Source organism: Engystomops pustulosus, chromosome 1 (assembly GCF_040894005.1).
Source record: "Engystomops pustulosus chromosome 1, aEngPut4.maternal, whole genome shotgun sequence".
Lineage (NCBI taxonomy): Eukaryota > Metazoa > Chordata > Amphibia > Anura > Leptodactylidae > Engystomops > Engystomops pustulosus.
The window spans coordinates 267,331,736-267,353,055 of record NC_092411.1 but is presented as its reverse complement, the minus strand read 5'-3'; the positions used below and the strand labels follow the sequence as shown (position 1 = coordinate 267,353,055).

The 21,320-nt window shown below is 42.0% G+C and overlaps 1 protein-coding gene across 1 annotated transcript in view; it reads right to left on the bottom strand.

Annotated features, from left to right (window-relative positions):
* EVC (EvC ciliary complex subunit 1) overlaps positions 1-21,320 on the bottom strand; it is a 72,195-nt gene that overhangs the window by 37,105 nt on the left and 13,770 nt on the right. Inside the window, exons 3-9 of the mRNA XM_072126098.1 lie at positions 18,922-19,005; positions 17,233-17,465; positions 15,152-15,236; positions 12,935-13,033; positions 11,374-11,511; positions 10,756-10,914; positions 8,244-8,460 (exon numbers count right to left, since the gene is read on the bottom strand). Of these exons, the coding sequence (XP_071982199.1) occupies positions 8,244-8,460; positions 10,756-10,914; positions 11,374-11,511; positions 12,935-13,033; positions 15,152-15,236; positions 17,233-17,465; positions 18,922-19,005 (1,015 nt within the window). The remainder of the gene's footprint in view (positions 1-8,243; positions 8,461-10,755; positions 10,915-11,373; positions 11,512-12,934; positions 13,034-15,151; positions 15,237-17,232; positions 17,466-18,921; positions 19,006-21,320) is intronic.

The window sequence follows — 21,320 nt, the reverse complement described above, 5'->3', positions numbered from 1 at the left end:
TATCACATTTACCATGTATCCCTAGGGTTAAGGCTTGAAAGGGTTGGCCACATATAGAAAACTTTACTAGGTTTAGTACAAGATGGGTCACCCATATAATACTTACTCTGGTTAAGTTGGTGTAAAGCCGCAAAGATCAGAGGGTCATGCTACACTCCTGTCTAGGATCGGGAAGTAAGAGTTCTCCTTATGGGGACTGCCATGGACACTCCACTAGGGGATTCTGGGAAAATATGCAAATACATTTTCCAGGATGGGATAAGGAAACCATGTCTCTTTTACTGTAGCTATCCTTGTAAGGCAGCTCCCTTGACATAAGCACGACCTTTAGGAAGCCTTCTAAAAGGAGTTACATAGTACATAGTGCCCTATCTGCAGACAGCATGTTATAGAGCAGGAGGAGCTAAGCATATTGTACATAGAGTCCTATCTGCAGTCATCATGTTATAGAGCAGGAGGAGCTGAGAAGATCGTACATAGTGTCCTATCTGCAGGCAGCATGTTACAGAGCAGGAGGAGCTGAGCAGATCGTACATAGTGTCCTATCTGCAGGCAGCATGTTATAGAGCAGGAGGAAGTGAGAACATTGTACATAGTGTCCTATCTGCAGGCAGCATGTTATAGAGCAGGAGGAGCTGAGCAGATTGTATATAGTGTCCTATCTGCCGGCAGTATGTTATAGAACAGGAGGAGCTGTACAAATTGTTAATAGTGACCTACCTGCAGGCAGCATGTTATAGAGCAGGAGGAGCTGAGCAGATTGTATATAGTGTCCTATCTGCCGGCAGCATGTTATAGAGCAGGAGAAGCTGAGCAGATTGCCTATAGTGTCCTATCTGCAAGCAGCATGTTATAGAGCAGGAGAATCTGAGCACATTGTACGCAGTGACCTATCTGCAAGCAGCATGTTATAGAGCAGGAGGAGCTGAGCAGATTGTACATAGTGTCCTATGTGCAGGCAGCATGTTATAGAGCAGGAGGAGCTGAGCAGATTGTAAATAGTGTCCTATCTGCATGCAGCATGTTATAGAGCAGGAGGAGCTGAGCAGATTGTACATAGTGTCCTATCTGCAGGCAGCATGTTATAGAGCAGGAGGAGCTGAGCAGATTGTACATACTGTCCTATCTACAGGCAGCATGTTATAGAGCAGGGGGAGCTGAGCAGATTAATATATAAAGTTTTCTGGGAAAAGATTCAGTATAACTTGCATTTCATTCATTAATATCTCAGGTACATTGGGCAGTACTACCCAGTGACTAATAGCCATCTCTACTACACAGTCATCCAGGTAAACTGGCAGTGACAAATTACTGCTACTAACATTCATCAAATTTTGACCTCAATGAGTATGTGCTGCAATACCACACACAGCCACACGGACATGGGTGGAGCTGTTTCTGGAAAAAAAAAATGTTTTTGTGTGACTGAGATTCAAAAAGAATGTATGACATTAATATTAAACAGTGAAACCCCCTATTCCCTGTATGAGATTATAGCTTATGCTACTTGTATCTGTTGAATTGTGTGCGGACTATCTGCGGTTTTTCACAATTGCACTCAATGTGATTTTACATGACCTATAAATGAGTAGCAGCCACTGCCCTAATCTCTTTATTCAATTGATATCCGCGTCACTATTCACAGTCATACGCTGTACTAGGCAGCGCCATCTCTGGAATGAAATATAGATTCGCAGATACCCCGAGGAGATAGCGATCGGATTAACGCAGTCAACCTTAACAAAATCTCAATGAAACTGCAGGTGACAACTTTTCATAGCCGGCAAAAATATAGCCTTTTCTATAGGACGCCGGGTATTATACTCCTCTGCACACATCACTGAAGGTTATAGAAAAACGAGAGTTTTTTCTACTCAAAGAAGTGAAACAGATTGAAAAAATATTTCGGCATTGTTGAATTTTTTTTCCCTTCGTACTTGCTGATAACAAAGTAGATTTTTGGTCCTATTCATGCTGTCACAGCTGCTGCCTCCAGATGCGTAAGAAGCAGAGGATGAATTGACTAGATCCTACCCATGATAATAGCGGGTGTTGTGAACAATGGCGCGAGAGAGGTAGCGGTACAGTAAGATGTGCGTCTACCCGTCACCGAGATATCGGTGAGCTGTCAGAGGTTATATCATACGGAGGAATTAGCCGAATTAGTCAGGTCAGAAAATCTAATATTGTTATATAGGTACGACTTATATACTGTATTATCAGGATAACTATATAGTACACAATGGGGCACATTCACTTACCCGTTCACAGAAAGTGCATTGTCCAACGATAATGCACTCTGGTGCGATCCACTAAGATCATGCGCCCGATATCCTGCATGTGTCGCTTCCCCGCTCAGGTCCGACGGAGTTCACCTTTTTCTTCCTGGTGCATGTAAGTGCAATTTTTATGTGAAAGTTAAATCCCGCGCTCACTCCGAATCAGTCGGCACGCACCCGATTTCTGCCACACGAAAGCCAGCACAGCTGCACCAAAATCCAATCGCGTGCAGCACAGAGTTGCAAGATATCAGGGCAACTCCTAGAATTGTTTTTCATACTAGAGTTTTATACAGATTAAAAATACCAAAACAAAATAATTTTCATACATTTCATAAATACACTATGGGGCTTATTTATTAAGGGTCGCGCTGATCACTTACGTCGGACTTTGCACTTTTTTCTGGGATTTGCACGTCTGTGACAGGTATTTAACAGGGGTTTGCGTTGGGATTGTGTCGCACGCGATTGGATTGTGGCGCGGCTGCACTGGCTTCCATACGAGAGAAATCGGGGTCAGACGATCCGACTGATGCGGACTGAGCGCGGGATTTAACTTTCAAATTGTGTCGCAAGACAAGGCACTTACATGCACCAGGAAGAAGAAGGTGAACTCTGGCGGACCTGAGCGGCGAAGCGACATATTCAGGATATCGGGTGCATGATCTTAGTGAATCGTCAGACAATATTGTTGGACAATGCACTTTCAGTGAACTCCGAGGACCGGGTAAGTAAATGTGCCCCTATATGTGTCACCTAGCTTGAGAATGGAGGTCTCTTGGTCCTCTTTTCATAGCCTGGCCAAAAGGAGAATTTCCTGTGCACGCACACACGTCTGCTTTATGTTGGAATTTTTTCTGATTCTTATGTGTCTTATTCTTTTGAGGCACCCGCTTAAAAGTCACTTTAAGAGGTCTAAACCATAGTAAAACCCCTTTTTAAGTGTTTCACAGAGGTTAAAGGGAACCTGTCATCAGAATTTAACCAAATAAACCGCTACTGGTATGTTGTCAAGCAGCCGAACATCTTTCAGATTATGTTTCTTTCATGATCAGTGCGGTGGCAAATGTACTTTGAAGTGAGATGTAAATTGGTTGTATAAAGTCAACGAGGTGGAGATTTTAAAACTAAAGTCAAGCTCTCTCCTCCTCAGAAAGCCCCTGTAACTAATGGCCCGGCATCCAGAAACATCACTAACCAGATCTCTATGATTTCAATCACGTTCAGGCATTCAGAGTTCCCACCTTGACATCAGTGTTAAACTCTCCTCCTCCTTGACTTTATACAACCAATTTACATCTCACTTGATGCCACCACACTAAGACATGAAAGAAACAAGTATAAAATGTTAAGCTGCTTGACAATATTCTGGCAGTGGTTTATTAGGTCATTGCTGATGACAGGTTCCCTTCAAAACAAAATCAATCCGATCTTGTGTGTGTTAAAGGCGGGTGTCAGCTGTAATACACAGCTGACACCCGCAGCTTCTGCTGCCGGCTCCGCTGGAGAACCGTTGCCAGAAGCCGGACGGCACAAGTCGGCAAGTCACCTCCGCCTGTGCATACTATTACATAATGCATCGGGAAAGAGGTTAATGGACTAATCTGGGTTGGTCCACTTTTTCCTATGTGTGTAAATTATCGTTCCCTCTGTCCTTACCTCTGGTCCATCTGGCACCTTCCACCATTACCACTGCTCTTGGTTGATATACAGAGGCTCATGGATGTCATCATTGCTGACCCGATATCACCTGGTGGTGATGGGTGGGACTGCACTGGACCGGAGGAGGTATATTTTTACACCTGGAACCAATAGCAAACAAAATCCCCTATAAATCCCCTATAAATGTGATCCTGTTATGTAGCGTATGTCATATTCTACAATATATGTTATCTGTGTATTCTAACTGTTCTGATAACCGGCACCCTGGTGGCCATCGGCCCATAGACATACTATTTTTATATGACCTCGGCACCACCAGGCAGAAGCTGATTGGAATGACATTCAGCCTATATATATGTGGCTAGATGACCAGTCTCTTGCTTGAAGCCATTGCATGTGTATGTCTCTCGCATCCCAGTAATGTTTGTCATGTATCTTACTGACAACGTTCCCATGTAATTTCTTTCCTTTAATTAGTTATGATATGGGGCTCGCTGCAGCCTGGACCCTGGGCTGTCTCCTTCATGCTTAGTCAGCTACGCATCTTTAAATTAGCAATTCCACTTATCCAGCGGAAGACTGTAAACAACTAACAAGACGTTTCTCATCTGTAATTAAAGGGGATATTTGTCAGTGAGAGTTTTCTTGAAAACTGAAGAACTTTCATCCACATATCATGCGTCTATGATCAGTAATAGGGGCTGAAGGCCCTGTAATAGGGGCTGATGGCCCAGTAAGAGGGGCCCATATGGGGCTGAGGGCCCAGTAATAGGGGGCCGATATGGGGCTGAGGGCGCAGTAATAGGGGCCGATATGGGGCTGAGAGCGCAGTAATAAGGGGCCGATATGGGGCTGATGACCCAGTAATAAGGGTCCGATATGGGGCTGAGGGCGCAGTAATAGGGGCCGATATGGGGCTGAGAGCGCAGTAATAAGGGGCCGATATGGGGCTGATGACCCAGTAATAGGGACTGATACGGGGCTGAGGGCCCAGTAAAAAGATTTTGGCTCTGGCATCTTCCGGACAATAAAGTGATAAATTATTTTATTACAGTCTCCTTTAAGAGATGTTATGGCCAACGATGGTCAATGATTATACATGGCTGTACAAATATAAGGCCCACTCTACTGGATGATGCAGTGCTCCATATTGTAAGGGGGTAGGGGAAGCCATGTGTGGCTGATCCAAGGAAAGGGAGACTCCCAAAAAAATATTCTTAAAAGGGAACAATTGGGAATCTAAACCACACACAGATCCGTATGGTCTGTACTTGACAATCTCCTGCAACTACCAAAGCCCCCGTGCAGATCTTCAATAAAGCTGGATTTGTACATTCTGGCTTTTCACTGTTGACAGGAAGCTTCTCTCTGCCGCAGCAGGACCTGCGCCCCCTCCCTTCCATGTCGGGAACAGTCTCCTGTCAGCACTCACACCAGTCCTGACATGTCTGTAAATATAACTTGTGTATTGCAGCTTGAATGGATTTGAGCTCCGAACCCTTTTTATTAGAGGTAGTAACTTATAGATGTGGAGGAACATAGTAAAGCCTCCCCATGCTATATATATCCTGTATATACCATTAATGTTTATTAAAAGTCGCCAATCCCTATAACAGAGTAAGTTTAGGACCCTAAAAAGGTTAATCATATTATACTTGAAGGGTTGGATTTTCATTAAATCTGTTCCAATAAACAGGTCTCTGCATGTAAATGTTCCTGTGTCTTTGCCTCCTGTGAGAGCTTCAGCCTTTCCCTGTTCTCACCATGCTGCCCTCTACATATATACACAGCTTCTTCTCTCTCTCAATGCCCCATCATCATGAGCATCTCCCACTGTGTGTATCACTCTCACAATCCATCGTCACTGACAGGGACAGGAAGAGGGGAGGGGGAGGGAGCAGGATGAGTCATAACTCTCCTTTTGCAGCTCCTCCTATTCATCAGAGAGCACTAAAGAAAGTATTAGGAATGCTGAATCACTTGATGAACATTCAGATATTATTATTAAGGAAGTAAAGGCACATTGTCAACTTATGTAAAAGAGTGGCCACCCCTTTAACAACTCTTATTTGAAGAGGCGTGTAGACAGTAATAACTGAATGGCTCCCTCCATCGGTCAGAAGGTCACAAGGAGTCCTGAGTCCTGCAACCCGGGGGTCGTGCGATCAGTGGCTTTCTGCATATTTTAAGTTAAGTTAAGTGTAAGTATGATTTGGGTTAACCTAAAAACTATACCTATGCTGGTAAAGTTTAGTAAAAGTGGCCAAACCCTTTAATAACTAGTAGTGTCCCAACACTACATAGTGATTTCCTTCGGAAGCCCCTAGACCCAGAGTAATTGTCAATCAAGATGCTGGAGGCTGAAAGTAAATAGTGCTATTAGGTTCTGCAATGGTAGCTATATATACAGTACATATGGTATACATGTATTTAGGAACCCCTAGCAGAATATCTAGATATCATACACATCACACAGTCTACACATATTCCCATCTACAATGTATGGGTTAATAGAAAATTTTTACTCTAACTGTATATAATAGATGAACAGACATTGACCTTGGTTAAATTGAAGTCACTGCACTGAATGGCCCCCGAGCGCTCAGTCTGGCGTCCAGCCGCGTTTAGAGAACATGTGAGTTATATCCACAGACAGGATAGAAGCAGGATATAGAAACCTTAAAGGGAGTGTACTTCTTTTTTATTTTATTAAAAGGCATTTTATATTTTATAAATATTGTCTCTATATAGAGGTCATTGTACAGGGGGGAGGAGATAAGCTGTGACATCATCTATTGTCAGTAGTGATGTAATGATGGGTCAGTGTTATCTATATAGAGGTCATTGTACAGAGAGGGGGAGGAGATAAGCAGTGACATTATCTATTGTCAGTAGTGATGTAATGATGGGTCAGTGTTATCTATATACAGGTCATTGTACAGGGAGGGGGAGGAGATAAGCTGTGACATCATCTATTGTCAGTAGTGATGTAATGATGGGTCAGTGTTATCTATATAGAGGTCATTGTACAGGGAGGGGGAGGAGATAAGCTGTGACATCATCTATTGTCAGTAGTGATGTAATGATGGGTCAGTGTTATCTATATAGAGGTCATTGTACAGGGAGGGGGAGGAGATAAGCTGTGACATCATCTATTGTCAGTAGTGATGTAATGATGGGTCAGTGTTATCTATATAGAGGTCATTGCACAGGGAGGGGGAGGAGATAAGCTGTGACATTATCTATTGTCAGTAGTGATGTAATTATGGGTCAGTGTTATCTATATAGAGGTCATTGTACAGGGAGGGGGAGGGGATAAGCTGTGACATCATCTATTGTCAGTAGTGATGTAATGATGGGTCAGTGTTATCTATATAGAGGTCATTGTACAGGGAGGAGGAGGAGATAAGCTGTGACATCATCTATTGTCAGTAGTGATGTAATGATGGGTTAGTGTTATCTATATAGAGGTCATTGTACAGGGAGGGGGAGGAGATAAGCTGTGACATCATCTATTGTCAGTAGTGATGTAATGATGGGTCAGTGTTATCTATATAGAGGTCATTGTACAGGGAGGGGGAGGAGATAAGCTGTGACATCATCTATTGTCAGTAGTGATGTAATGATGGGTCAGTGTTATCTATATAGAGGTCATTGTACAGGGGGGGGGAGGAGATACGCTGTGACGTCATCTATTGTCAGTAGTTATGTAATGATGGGTCAGTGTTATCTATATAGAGGTCATTGTACAGGGAGGGGGAGGAGATAAGCTGTGACATCATCTATTGTCTGTAGTGATGTAGTGATGGGTCAGTGTTATCTATATAGAGGTCATTGTACAGGGAGGGGGGGGGAGATAAGCTGTGACATCTATTGTCAGTAGTGATGTAATGATGGGACAGTGTTATCTATATAGAGGTCATTGTACAGGGAGGGGGAGGAGATAAGCTGTGACATCATCTATTGTCAGTAGTGATGTAATGATGGGTCAGTGTTATCTATATAGAGGTCACTGTACAGGGAGAGGGGATAAGCTGTGACATCATCTATTGTCAGTAGTGATGTAATGATGGGTCAGTGTTATCTATATAGAGGTCAATGTACAGGGATGGGGGAGGAGATAAGCTGTGACATCATCTATTGTCAGTAGTGATGTAATGATGGGCATACAAAATAGGTCATCAAAATTATTTAAAATTATACGTAACATAATTACATTGATTACATAAAAACAAAAAAAAAACTCATGGCTGGGCTGCTGGAGAACCTCCTCATATACTCCTGACTCTATGGACCACTCACCTTTGTTATATCGGGAAACCTCCTCCCAAAAATCTTTGAAAAGCTGTGTAAGGTGTCTCTCCTTCTGTTTCGGCGTCAGCTTCTTCTTTATTGTCAACTGGTCCAGGGTTTTAGAAACTGCATTGAGTCTGCATTCACTTTCCTCCTGGATCTGGTACTTTGAGGCTTCCACTATCTTTGCCATGTGCTCCCAGCGGATCATTTTCTCTTGGATTTCCTGTTAGGGATAGACAACATGTGAAACATCTAAGATTGTCGACAATATAGGGTTTTGTTCTCTTGTCTTGTTTACTCCACTTTTCCCAAAAGCTGAATAAGGTCTTGTTTTCTGAGGGACAAATTGAGCTTATTAAGCTAGAGCATGTTCCTTCCCATGAAAGCGGGAGGAGTAGTGAATACTCCTTTTATGGACAGTTACATCACTGGGGACTTCCCTGAGTGTACGGTCAGCGGAGGTTAGGAATGGATGCAATACTTTGCATCCGTCCTTCATTGCCTCCATTGGCCTCTGCTGAGATCGAGGTCACTCAGTAGGAGAGGGGGTGGAAGGAATACAGAAATTTGTGTCACGTGTAGAATACTGCAGCCTCGACACAAATGTGGTGCAGACACTTCTTAAATATCTGTGCAAGCAGTTTGCACTGAAAAGAACGTGCAGAGTCCCACAGAAAGCACCCTAGTAAATGTCCAACAAAATAGTAATGTAACTTTAGCTGCACCCTTGAATATTCCGAAAGAGGTGGCAATGGAATATAAATATGCTTGTACAATTTTCTTACAATTTTTTTTTCGGCACTTGCTGTGAGCAGATTTATCCATCTGTTTAGGACAGAAATCGTAATTTATGCCCAAAAAAACGAAAATGTCTTGTGCCACATAAACAGATTTTTGACAGTCATATGGCAAAGGGGGCATGATTTGTGGTTCAAGAGGGTGTGGAATAAGTCACCTGGCTTTGCACTGTCTAATTTTAGTGTTTTCAATTTTGTTATGTTTTAATTTGAAAATTTTCTTTAAGGAAATCTACCATCAAAATCCATCATGATAAACCAGGGACACTTACTCATAGATCCAGGCACCGTGACTGTGGTTATCTTCAATATATTTGTTATTCATGGCCTCCTTTCTGAAATCAGGTTTTAAAATTATGGTAATGAGCCCAAAGGGCTCCTGGGGTGGTACCAGAGCCACTCCATGCAGCAGATTTACAGGCTTTTACACTGCACAGGAGCACTTCCTCACCCCCACTGTTTGCCTAAATTTCCTCTGCTGCAGTCATATAACATCAGGAAGAGAGATAAAGGAAGTGCTGGGGGAGCATAAGGGGAATGGGAGACAATGGGGGTCATTTACTAAGGGCCCGAATCGCGTTTTACCGGTGGGTTCCGCAAATTTTTCTGTTTTGCGCCGATTTTCCCTGTTATTGCCCTGGGATTTTGGTGCACGCGATCGGATTGTGGCGCATCGGCGCCGGCATGCACACGACGGAATTCGGGGGGCGTGGCAGAGCAAAAACCCGACAGAAAAAAAAAAGTGCCGCTTACCTTCACCAAGTATAGGATCGTGAACTCCGGTGGGCCTCGGGGAACTTCAGCGCAGCAGCGACACCTGGTGGATGTCGGAGGAACTACCTTAGTGAATCGACGGAAAACCCGAATCCACCGCAGAGAACGCATCGCTGGATAGCGAATGGACCGGGTAAGTAAATCTGCCCCAGTGTAACAACCTATGAAACTGCAGCTTGGAGGGGCTCTAGTAACACCCCATAAAGGTTGATTTTAGAAGGAATGGAGGCCATGTATAAGAAATATAAGAAGATTACCACAGTCACAGTACCTAGGTCTTTGAATAAGTGTCCCTGGTTTATCATGATGGATTTTAATGGTAGATTTCCTTTAAATCATTGCTATTTTCTTAGTTTTTTCTTGCCATGGTCTGCAACTTGTATATTCTTTACACTTTCACATATGGAGCTGTGTGTTAGGTGTCATTTTTGCAGGTCAATTTGCACTTTTTATTGATATAATTTTGGGGAATGTATAAACACTACAGTATATATTTTAATTATTTATATATTTTTCCCATCAGTGAACCACTTTATAAGATTTTGGATATCTAGTTTTATTTTATTTATTTATTTCAGTCAATAAGAGCATTAAAAGAAAAATCTGTGGGTGATTTAATTTATCCCAAACCCTGGAAAAGTTCCAATTACAAAGACATATATTCCCATGAAATGATTCTGGAATCTAATTTCTCCTGATTGTGTTATTCTTCAGTTGGTCTTTTCTAGAAATGTATGAATAATTTGTCAACTGGGTGTCACCATTCCCATTTGATAAAAGAGGCGTGTCCCTGCACATACTGACAAGCCAGCACTGATTGGACAGTGTCAGACACACCCCAAAGGTAGGTACCACCAGAGATGACTAATAAAGGTACAACACACAGAGGTGACGGTATATAATCTAACATACATTGGGCTACGTATAGCAAGTAGTCTATACATTACCATTGCCAGTTCCTCTTGGGAGTCACACAGGATGCTCTCAACCAGGATCATTTTCACAATCAGGTTCATCATTATCCGTTCTGCTTCATCATAGGAACATTTGGCTTTGTCATGGAGTAAGTGATGGACGTTCTCAATCTGCTTCCAGAATCCTTCGAGCTGTAAAGGAACAATATACATAATGCTTCTAAGAAGAACATTAGACAACCGGCAACAACATGAAGGAAATCATAAGACACACAAGGAAATTATCCTTAAGTGCTTCTCCAAGATTGTGCAAAGGTGGCTTCTGGGATTGGTACTGATCCCTATGACTTCAATAGAAATAAGTTGCATTACCAGTAGAGATGAGCGGACCCAACATGCACATTCGAGTTTGGCCATGTGACCCGGACATGTAGCTGGATTGGCGGCCGAACAGCCAAATCGGCAAATTGCGTGTCCCCCAGGCCATTCATAACCATGGCTAATTGCTAGTTGGGTCACTTTACCAAATTGGGTGTCCAGATCACTAGGCTGAACCCGAATGTGAATGTCAAGTCCACTCACCTCTAATTACCAGACAAAACCCATGGACCCCAATGACATTGATACGAATATTACATATTGTGAACATACATTACGTATCAGGTGGTCAGAATATTCTCTCTCTCTCCTCTCAATGTCTTCCATGGTTTGAGATTCCGATCCTTTTCCACGGAAGGACTTGTTTGACATCAACCTTGTCCGGTGGTTCTGCTCAAGCCCCTCCAGTTCCTGGGTAAAATGAATAAAAGTATACAATGAGACTGGTCATCTGGAGATCTGTGCTATTAACAAACTAGTATAGATTCCTAGGTAAGGGCATAAATGCCACCTCTGGCACCCAAAACCACTGGAGAACTTGGGTCTTCACCTTGTAGCAACTGAACTGAATGAAGAGGTGGCTGTACATGTCACCTCTCTCTCCATTCACTACTATAAAAGTTCTAATAATAGCTTAGTAAAAATGCAGAATGCCAAAGCCTCACAGTATACCCAAGACCTGAGCCCATTCCCTGCACAGGAATGTCCTACAGTTGGGTGAAAGTTTGAATTAAAGTCTGGAATTCTTGTTGGAGTGGACCCAGCAGGACTGACTAACTCAGAAACCTAGCTGTTTAGGGACCTTAACTTTCCTGGGTTCAGATTCACGAGTTGCTCTCCCTGTAGGCTGCATTTTGGTAGCACAGCTCCGCCTCGAGGAAGTAATAAGTAGAACTGTGTGCACATCTTCATCTGTATCCTGGTTTACTACCAAGAGTTAATGGGAGGAATTCATTAATGTGTTGCATGGTCCGACAGTGCAGACCTCAACAACACTAGTCTAGCACTGAGCATTGTGATGATGAATCTATCACAGTACAAGACTGTCGAGTTCTATTTTTAGACCTGCTGGTCCATGCCCATTTCTTAGTGCCAAGTCCCTTTGTGAAACAAGAGAAAAAGTGCCAAAAAATTGTCTTATAGCCTTCATAAACATGTTGGACAAAAATCTGGTGCAGGGCATTAATGAATCTGCACCAATGTCTATTGTTTAATTAACTTTTGTTTCTTCTCCTGAGGCAATGCAGGCTATTTATCGGCTAGGTCCCTGGAAACTTCAAGAGACTAAAGTCTATAAATAGAGGTTCACCCCTAGGGTTCTGGGGGTCTTTATTGTGAGATTGTTCTGTTTCTACTGATTGCTGACACTGTGCTGCCAATGCAGCTGAGCCAATCTGGCTGCGTGGAGATTGATTCAGCCTAGCAGACCACTGGACCAAGGCTTGAGGGACTCACTACTGGTTGTTACCACCAAAAGGACTGCTTTTTCCACTTCATCTAGTATATGGTACAGCCCTGTAATGTTGCACCGCCTGTTCTATGCTGCTGATTTGTTTTAAAGACCTTCTAATAAAGGAACTGTGAGTTTTTAATCCTTTCCGTTTCCAGCTAAGCACCAACATCACCAGCCTTCTTTTACCATCTGCCACCTATGGATCAGGCCTACACTAGGACTGATATAGGGACATCCACTGCTAGGCTACTACCAAGCCAGGCACTATTATCCTAATATCCAGTAGCCCCCATAGACTGTCAGCCCCTAGTGGGAATGTTTCAGACACCAGCTGAAAATATCTAGCAGATGGCACTAAGGGGTTAAAATTTCAGGTCATACCGCCTCCTGCGATGAAATGATGTGCGTGTACACTTCTCCATCAATCTTCTTCTGCAGCAGTAAGTCACTCAGGTTTATACGTAGAATCTGTACAAACATCTAGAGCCGAAGATTATGAAGAGGAAAGAAATCAATGTTCTGGTGAATACAGGGCTCCGGGGTTGCGGCATAAAACAATCTATTCCCAACTTATAGAGATGTAAGTGGTGACCTATACTGTGCAGAAAATATTTTATTGTCTTTTTCATCCTCACATTAAAGGGGTTGTCCAGAGGTTGAAAAACATGGCTGCTTTCTTCCAAAAACATCACCACACCTGACGGTGGTTTGAGCTGGTATTGCAACTAAGAAAAAATCTAGACACGGGCCTAATTTGCTATATCGTAAGTTGCAGTCAAAAAGGCCACTGGATTCACCATCCCAATCTTAAACATATGTATATAGGTGAGGGCATATAAAACATAACTTTTACTATTGCGGTTAAAAGAAAACAACACCAAAGTGAACCATCACAAAAAAATAAATATAAACCAGAGATAAAAGCTGACCAAAGTCAATAGGTTGGTTTCTCTGTAAGATACAACAACCATCCAAGTTAGATGCAAACACAAACAGCATAAAGTATATGAACTCTGATAGCCTAATAGTACGTTTTGCCAACCTGTAAGGGAAAAGGTGGATCCCTAAGCAAACACATACAGCATCATAACTATAGACTCTGGATGGGGAAATATATCAATGAATACTTTAGGTAAAAAGAAAAATTGGTCAGATCTCACCCATCCCGAGGTAGGACCAGACGAGGGTTGTAGATGATGGGTCTCAGGCACATCTAGGTCAGGAGTAGATGGATGCGCTGCCCCTAGTAAGCCCTCAACTCCACTCGCCCTAGTTCCCAGATATAGCTCCCGTCCTTACAAGGACAGTCCCAGGTGTTCCCTAGTCATGGACTTGCCCTAGTAGGCCCTATAGGTGCTATATTCAAAAAAAAAAAAAAAAAAAAGCATTCCCGACGCGTTTCCAGTGCCACAGATAGTGGAACTTTCTTCAGGGGAATAATGCCAGTTTTTTAGTCCTGCTGCAGGGAAACCGACAGTGGTCAGCACCATGGATTAGCAATGGCCTAGTCCATTCCTGTAGCAATGTATACTCCAGAGTCAAAGTATTTAAAGGCTTTGGGTGGTTGGGTTAACACCCATCCAGTCCACAAACCTTCCTCCCATTGGTCAGAATAGCCCTATCCTGTGTGGCCAAATCATGACCTACCAGTGGTATACGAGGCCATGTCCTGTTAGGTGTGATCTAGTTCCTATGATATTGAAACTGGGCGGTGCATAACTGTCCCGGGATGGGTGAGATCTGACCAATTTTTCTTTTTACCTAAAGTATTCATTGATATATTTCCCCATCCAGAGTCTATAGTTATGATGCTGTATGTGTTTGCTTAGGGATCCACCTTTTCCCTTACAGGTTGGCAAAACGTACTATTAGGCTATCAGAGTTCATATACTTTATGCTGTTTGTGTTTGCATCTAACTTGGATGGTTGTTGTATCCTACAGAGAAACCAACCTATTGACTTTGGTCAGCTTTTATCTCTGGTTTATATTTATTTTTTTGTGATGGTTCACTTTGGTGTTGTTTTCTTTTAACCGCAATAGTAAAAGTTATGTTTTATATGCCCTCACCTATATACATATGTTTGGTATTGCAACTAAGCTTCATTTATCTCTATGCAGTTGAGTTGCAATAAACCATAAAAAGCACATAAACAGTATAAAAATGTTATGGTAATGCCTATTTATTGATTGTTTTTTAATCTATTTGCATAACGCTGGGCTTCATCGGACTCTTTCTCTCCCCCTTGCTTTACACTGCTTCTGATTCTCATGGGAACAATCCTATATGTACGACAATAACATCAGTCCAACAGATATCCATTGATTTCACCTGACTTTTGTTGGTTACCACTATTCTCTGTCAAGGCTTCCGTTATTATCGTTTTAGTGAAAACTGAAAATTACTAAATTTGTAAATTCATTTTTAGAAAAAAAAACAAAACAAAACAAAAAAAAAACAATACCAGTGTTTTAGTGGATTAGAGGTCGGTTATATACTAATTTCTAGGACAATTGGCTCAGACCAGATGTGGACCCATCACTGATGATTCGCGGATCTATAAATAAGACGCTTAGTAATATAGTTCTGCCGCACTCACCGTGTATTGCTCTTGCCTCAGTTCAGTATCCAGTATAGGTAAGCTCTGCAGACACAGACTGTACAGACACAGCTTTACATCACACCTTCAAGGAGAACACACATTGGATTATAGGCCCGATTACCATCTACTGTACAAAAAGCACTACATTATTTTATCTTATAATATACTTTGATTATAAGAACATCACTTAAAAGGAAATCTACCATCAAAATCACCCAGGGGAAATTACTTATAGATCCAGGCTCCGTGACTGTGGTACTCTTCTTATATTTGTTATCAGTGGCTTCCTTCCTCCTAGAATCAACTTTTAAAATTATGCTAACGAGTCAGAAACACTCTGGGGGTTGTTACCATCCTTCATCCTGCAGCTTCACAGGCTGTTACACTGCCTTTCCCTCCCCCCTGCTAACACAAATGTTATCACAACGCAGCAGAGGCTGAGCTCTCTCCATATACAGCGGGTGTAACTGTAACTGCCCCCCCACAAATGTGTTTTTTTGTCAATTTCACCACTTTTTTTCCCAGCTTTCCAGTATATTGCATGGAATATTAAATGGTGCTACTAAAAAGTACAATTTGTGCTGCAGATAACAAGCCCTAACACATCTCTGTTAACCAAAAAAAAATAAAGTTATCGTTTTTGGAATGAGGGGAGTAAAAAAAAACTGAAACGCAAAAACGAAAAAGTTTTTGCTGAGAATTAGGACCCCTGGGACCTCCACTGATTGCTAGAAAGAAAGGGTCAGGGCTCTAAAAATGAGCTGTAGAGATTTTGCTTGGGAGTGGGTGCTCTCCTTCTTATGATTCTTTGAAGTGACCTTTCAAGGTTTCTATGTTGTTAGCTTCCTAATCTTTTAATGTAGTAATAACCTCCATGCTTGGCCACCGCTCCAAATAAACTGGGCCAAAAGGAACACTGATCCTTACAATGGGATGGAACTCCACCGATTTCCCTGCTCTCAGAATGGGAGATACGATTTGATAATGGAACATTCCGAAAGCCTTTGCCCGGTCAGCCAAAGATGGAAGCAACCAGATTCCACTATCCATGTGGTTTTCAGACTCCAAAAAGACTGACTTTTTCAGTAACGTTCAACATTTCGTATTAACATGTTTAGTTCTATTGTTTTACGTTTCTTTTGAGTTGGGTTACAAATTTCTTATGATCTTTCTTTTATTACAATGGTGACAAATGAGATGCACAATAACTATACAGAAACACTGTGTTATGTCAGGACTACAACTCCTATTCTCTGATGTGGAGACCATGACAGACGACCCAGCTTTGTTTCTACTGTCTGAAGGTGAGACTGATGCTTGGTGACCTATGTGGTTGAAATAAAACATGATACATTCTCTGCAGCATCCATCATCCTCAGTCTGGTACTTGATGAAGTCATCCATTTATTAGGTGTCTTCCCGTAGGAATGAATGATTAGTCTTCTGACATAAGGCCTTTATAAGCTTAATAATACACAGAACATCTACATGATCACCATCCATCACTATGGAGCTTATATACAAGGGGGGAGATTTATCAGAAGTGTCTGAGATAAAACTGTTCTAGTTGCTCATGGAAACCAATCAGAGCTCAGCTATAATTTTATAAACAGCTGTGGGAAAATGAAAGCTGAGTTCAGATTGGTTGCCAACAGTCCTGCTCTCATTAACTTCTAATGGATCTCCCGAGGTCTTTATCTGGTACACTGGTATGGAGAGGCGTTGTCACACATGAACAATGCACACAATGGATATAATTCATATTTGAGTCAACAATATGTAAAATGCCTGTCTACCATAGGCACCATCACCTTCCCTCTTTACAGCAGAAGGGGAGCTGCTTTACAGCAGAGTCTGACACTTGATATGGGCAGTGACATCATCTCTTGATAACCCTCCCCCTGACACTGTGCCAGTTGTATCGATAACCTTCGGCAGCTGATACGGTAGATCTATTTTCCCCAATTATAACCCTCCATATATCCTATTAGATCGTATCTACATAACAGATGTGGGCCCCTCATTTAGGACATTCCACTATGCGCCTGAACGCTATTTTAGTTTTAGATCTCGTTTACCCGTTACACTGCAGGACTTCTGGGAAGCTGTTGACTCGAGGAAACATTCTCTCGTAGAATTTATCCAGACTGGTATTAGAATGTATTGTTGTAGAAGAACTCTCATCTTCCTTCTCCCCCTGACTCATGGACTCCATGCTGCTCTCCACAGAATCTTCGAAGATTTGGTTGGGTAGTCGTGTCCTCTTATAGTTCTCATGCAGTGAAGGGTTTGACGCTCCATCAGCAAGAGGCTGGAATAGAAACATGATGGAAAAAAAAGGAAATTATGGACACTTTCCTGTTTTATTTACATCTATTTTATGCAACTATGAACAATCTACATATTCTGCTCCTCCTGCCTGATATCAGTCTTCCTTCTTGAATCAGCAGGAGGAGCTGAGGAAATTGTACATAATGTCATATCTGCACACAGCATGTTATAGAGCAGGAGGAGCTGAGCAGATTATACATAGTGTCCTATATGCAGGCAGCATGTTATAGAGCAGGAGGAGCTGAGCAGGTTATACATAGTGTCATATCTAAAAAACAGCATGTTATAGAGCAGAAAGAGCTGAGGAAATTGTACATAGTGTCCTATCTGCAGCCAGCATGTTATAGAGCAGGAGGAGCTGAGCGGATTATACATAGTGTCCTACCTGCAAGCAGCATTTTATAGAGCAGGAGGAGATGAGCAGATTATACATAGTGTAATATCTGCAGGCAGCATATTATAGAGCTGAAAGAGTTGAGCAGATTATACATAGCATCCTATCTGCAAACATCATGTTATAGAGCAGGAGGAGCTGAGCAGATTGTACACAGTGTCCTACCTGCAGGCAGCATGTTATAGAGCAGGGAGAGTTGAGCAGATTATACAGGTGTCCTACCTGCAGGCAGCATGTTGTAGAGCAGGTAGAGCTGAACAGATTGTCCACAGTGTTCTTTATGCAGGCAGCATGTTATAAAGGAGGAGTAGATGAGCAGAATGTGCACAGTGTCTTATGAGCAGGCAGCATGTTATAGAGCAGGAGGAGATGACAAGATTGTACATAATGCTCTATTTGCAATGTGCCCAGCTCCTCCTGCTCTATAACATGCAGTCTGCCAAAAGGATACTATGTTTAATTTAATCTACTCAGTTTTCCCTGCTCTATAATATGCTGTAAGAATCAATCAGTTTCAGCAATATAAAAGAGAAGATCCAAATGCGAAGCAACTGTGAAAGAATAAAGTCTAAACCCTGAAACCTCTAATGGGTTAGACATAGGCCTACAGGTAGATGCCTATAAATGATAGAACTCATTTGCATATATCAACAAAGAGAACCTCTGTATCCAGACTCCGTTTATAGAGTTTACATGGAGTATTCCTTTAAGGAATCATGATCTTACCAAGATGTGTCTCGTGTACCTGAAACACAGTAAAGTATTGATATTGTTGTAATTTTTTTTTCTCAATTTAAATGCTAAACACACGATCCGTCCAATCGTTTTCTGCAGCTCCGATTAGTTGAGATGTGAATAGCTATGAATATTAAAATAAATTGCAAATCCATTCTGCGCCACACAGTATATTGTTCCCTGCCGTAATGTGCACTTTATATGTATCTATAATGGACTTGGGGGTAACAAAAATAAATGTAATATGAAAAATGCAGCCCCATAGACAAAGGTCGTCTGTGCCTCGGAGCCAGATCCAAATTCTTACCCGAAACTTTTGATTTATTGGATAAACCACTTTGGCCTTTAACGCAAAAGCTGCCACTCCGTGATTTGACAGCGGGTCACCTTCCTGTAAAAGGGAACAGAATGTATATTACCCTTAAAGGGGAGGGGAAGGGGGACCTTGACCCACAATATCCAGACCATCAACCGCACCAATTTATTTCCCCAACACAGCAAATAAATCTCGGATTATAAAGGAATATAAATAGCGGTTATTTATAGAGATTACATAAAATATGTGAACGCACCGGTGGGGATGGAAGATAAATAAACCATGAAGCATTATCCAATTATTCACACAAATAAAGCCTAACGGAGCGGAACGTTATTACGTTGACGAAAGCTGTTCCTCAATTAATTATTATGCGTCTGATCATCCCCCGTGCTAACCATTAGTGCGAGATTTATGTGGCTGGATCTCAGCGAGGTTCTCCAAATACCTTTTATGTATGCACACGCCAGGCCGCCCGCTATTATATACCCGTATACATGGGCAGCCGGCGCCGTATTCCAGGAAGGTAATTAGAGGATTATCAGATTTTAACAATGCAAATCACGTCACATGTATCATACGGACAGTCAGTGGTATCCTGTAGTATGTGACTATTGCAGGTTATTATACAGGGCTATACCTCAATTTTTGGTCTCACAGAGTGTCAAAGGGGTGGTCTTAGCAAAACAAGGCATGCAAAGTAAGACATATGTATCACATAGGGATCGGATGCCCTTAATACATCATTAAAAAATACATTGTATAATATCTTGTACCGTATATACTTAAGCCAAGTTTCTCAGCACAAAAAATGTGCTGAATAACCCTAGGTTGACTTATACTCGAGTATATACGGTAACTCTGGGGTACTTTTCAATTACCAAGAACTTTTCATCGCCTTCCCCTTTTTTGCTCCATTTAAACCTGTGACCAGATTTTACCCCATCAATCTACAAGCCCCCTCAGGTAAGTTGTGAACGTCCTTTCTATAATTCCCTCTTTTATGTGAAATCTCAACCATTTACCTTTAACTAATCTCCACCAAAGGCATGTAAAAATTGCCTGAGATGAGTCAAGATTAGAGGCTGCAGGTGAAATGTTGTTTCAAAAGTCCCTATCTTCTGTTCTATAGCACCTAAAAACATGGTGCTGGTGTCATATGTAAAGGGGTTGTCTGGGTGTTAAAAAATGGGGGGGGGGGGGCTGTAAAAAAAAAACAACGTGTATACTTACCTTGTGCTTTCATTGTTCCATGCCGCTGCCCGTCTATGCCGCGCTCCGCTCAGACTACTTCCGTCCGACCTGTCCATCGCCACCGCACCTAATACGCATTAAAACTAATGCTTTATCAGGCGCTGGGAAAGGTGATGGCTGGGCGTGCCAGGCTAACAGAAATATTTTGAGCGCCGGTATAAGTTGTTGTATTTTCATAGCCCCCTAGGCCAGCTATATATCGGGACAACCCCTTTAAGATAAGAATCTTATCTTTCACATCAGATGGTTAACTCTAGATCTGTAGCTTACAGAACCACAAGACTGATGTGAAAAATGAGATTCTTATCTTTAATATGACATGCAACCTACACAAGGCCAGACTTACACAAAGAGTTATACAAAAAGTAAAACTTTATTAACTTCTTAATTCATCATTTACCATCAAGGGAAACATGGCAGCCATTGAGACCTCATCATACATGGCAGCAAATACCCACCGCTGACAACCATCGGTAATGGCTGTTAACCATTTCCGGTAAATGCCGGGAGCACGCGAGTGCTACCATCTTGGATTGGATATTTGCTCCCTGTGACATCATTGGGAAGTGCTGCTCCGTTCCCATGGCAGCCTGGAATTTGTATGAGACTACAGATCTATAATAGTTTGCAGACTGTAACAGATCTATAGCAAATTCTCCTTATACTGCAATACTACACAAAAAAAACAAAAAAAACTAGAAATTCTAATCAGTACCCCCCCTCACACACCTTTCCTTTCTCAGAACTGAAAAATAAAATAAAAACATAAACGTGTTAGATCAGGACTTTTGGGATGCGGCAATACCTATAAACGTAAAAAACGTTTATTACCAGCGATAAATCCATAATGGATAATAACGCCCCCAAATGTCCGAAATTTTTCAGAATTTAGCAGCCCATAGAAAATTCCCTGCAAGAAAATTACACCTCACACAGCTCCATACACTGAGGTATGAATAGTAATAATAATAATTCTTTATTTATATAGCGCCTACAGATTACGCAGCGCTGCACAAAGCATGACAAATTGGCCCCTGTCTCCATGGGGCTCACAATCTAATCACCTACCAGTATGTTTTGGAGTGTGGGAGGAAACTGGAGGACCCGGAGGAAACCCGCACAAACACGGAGAAAAC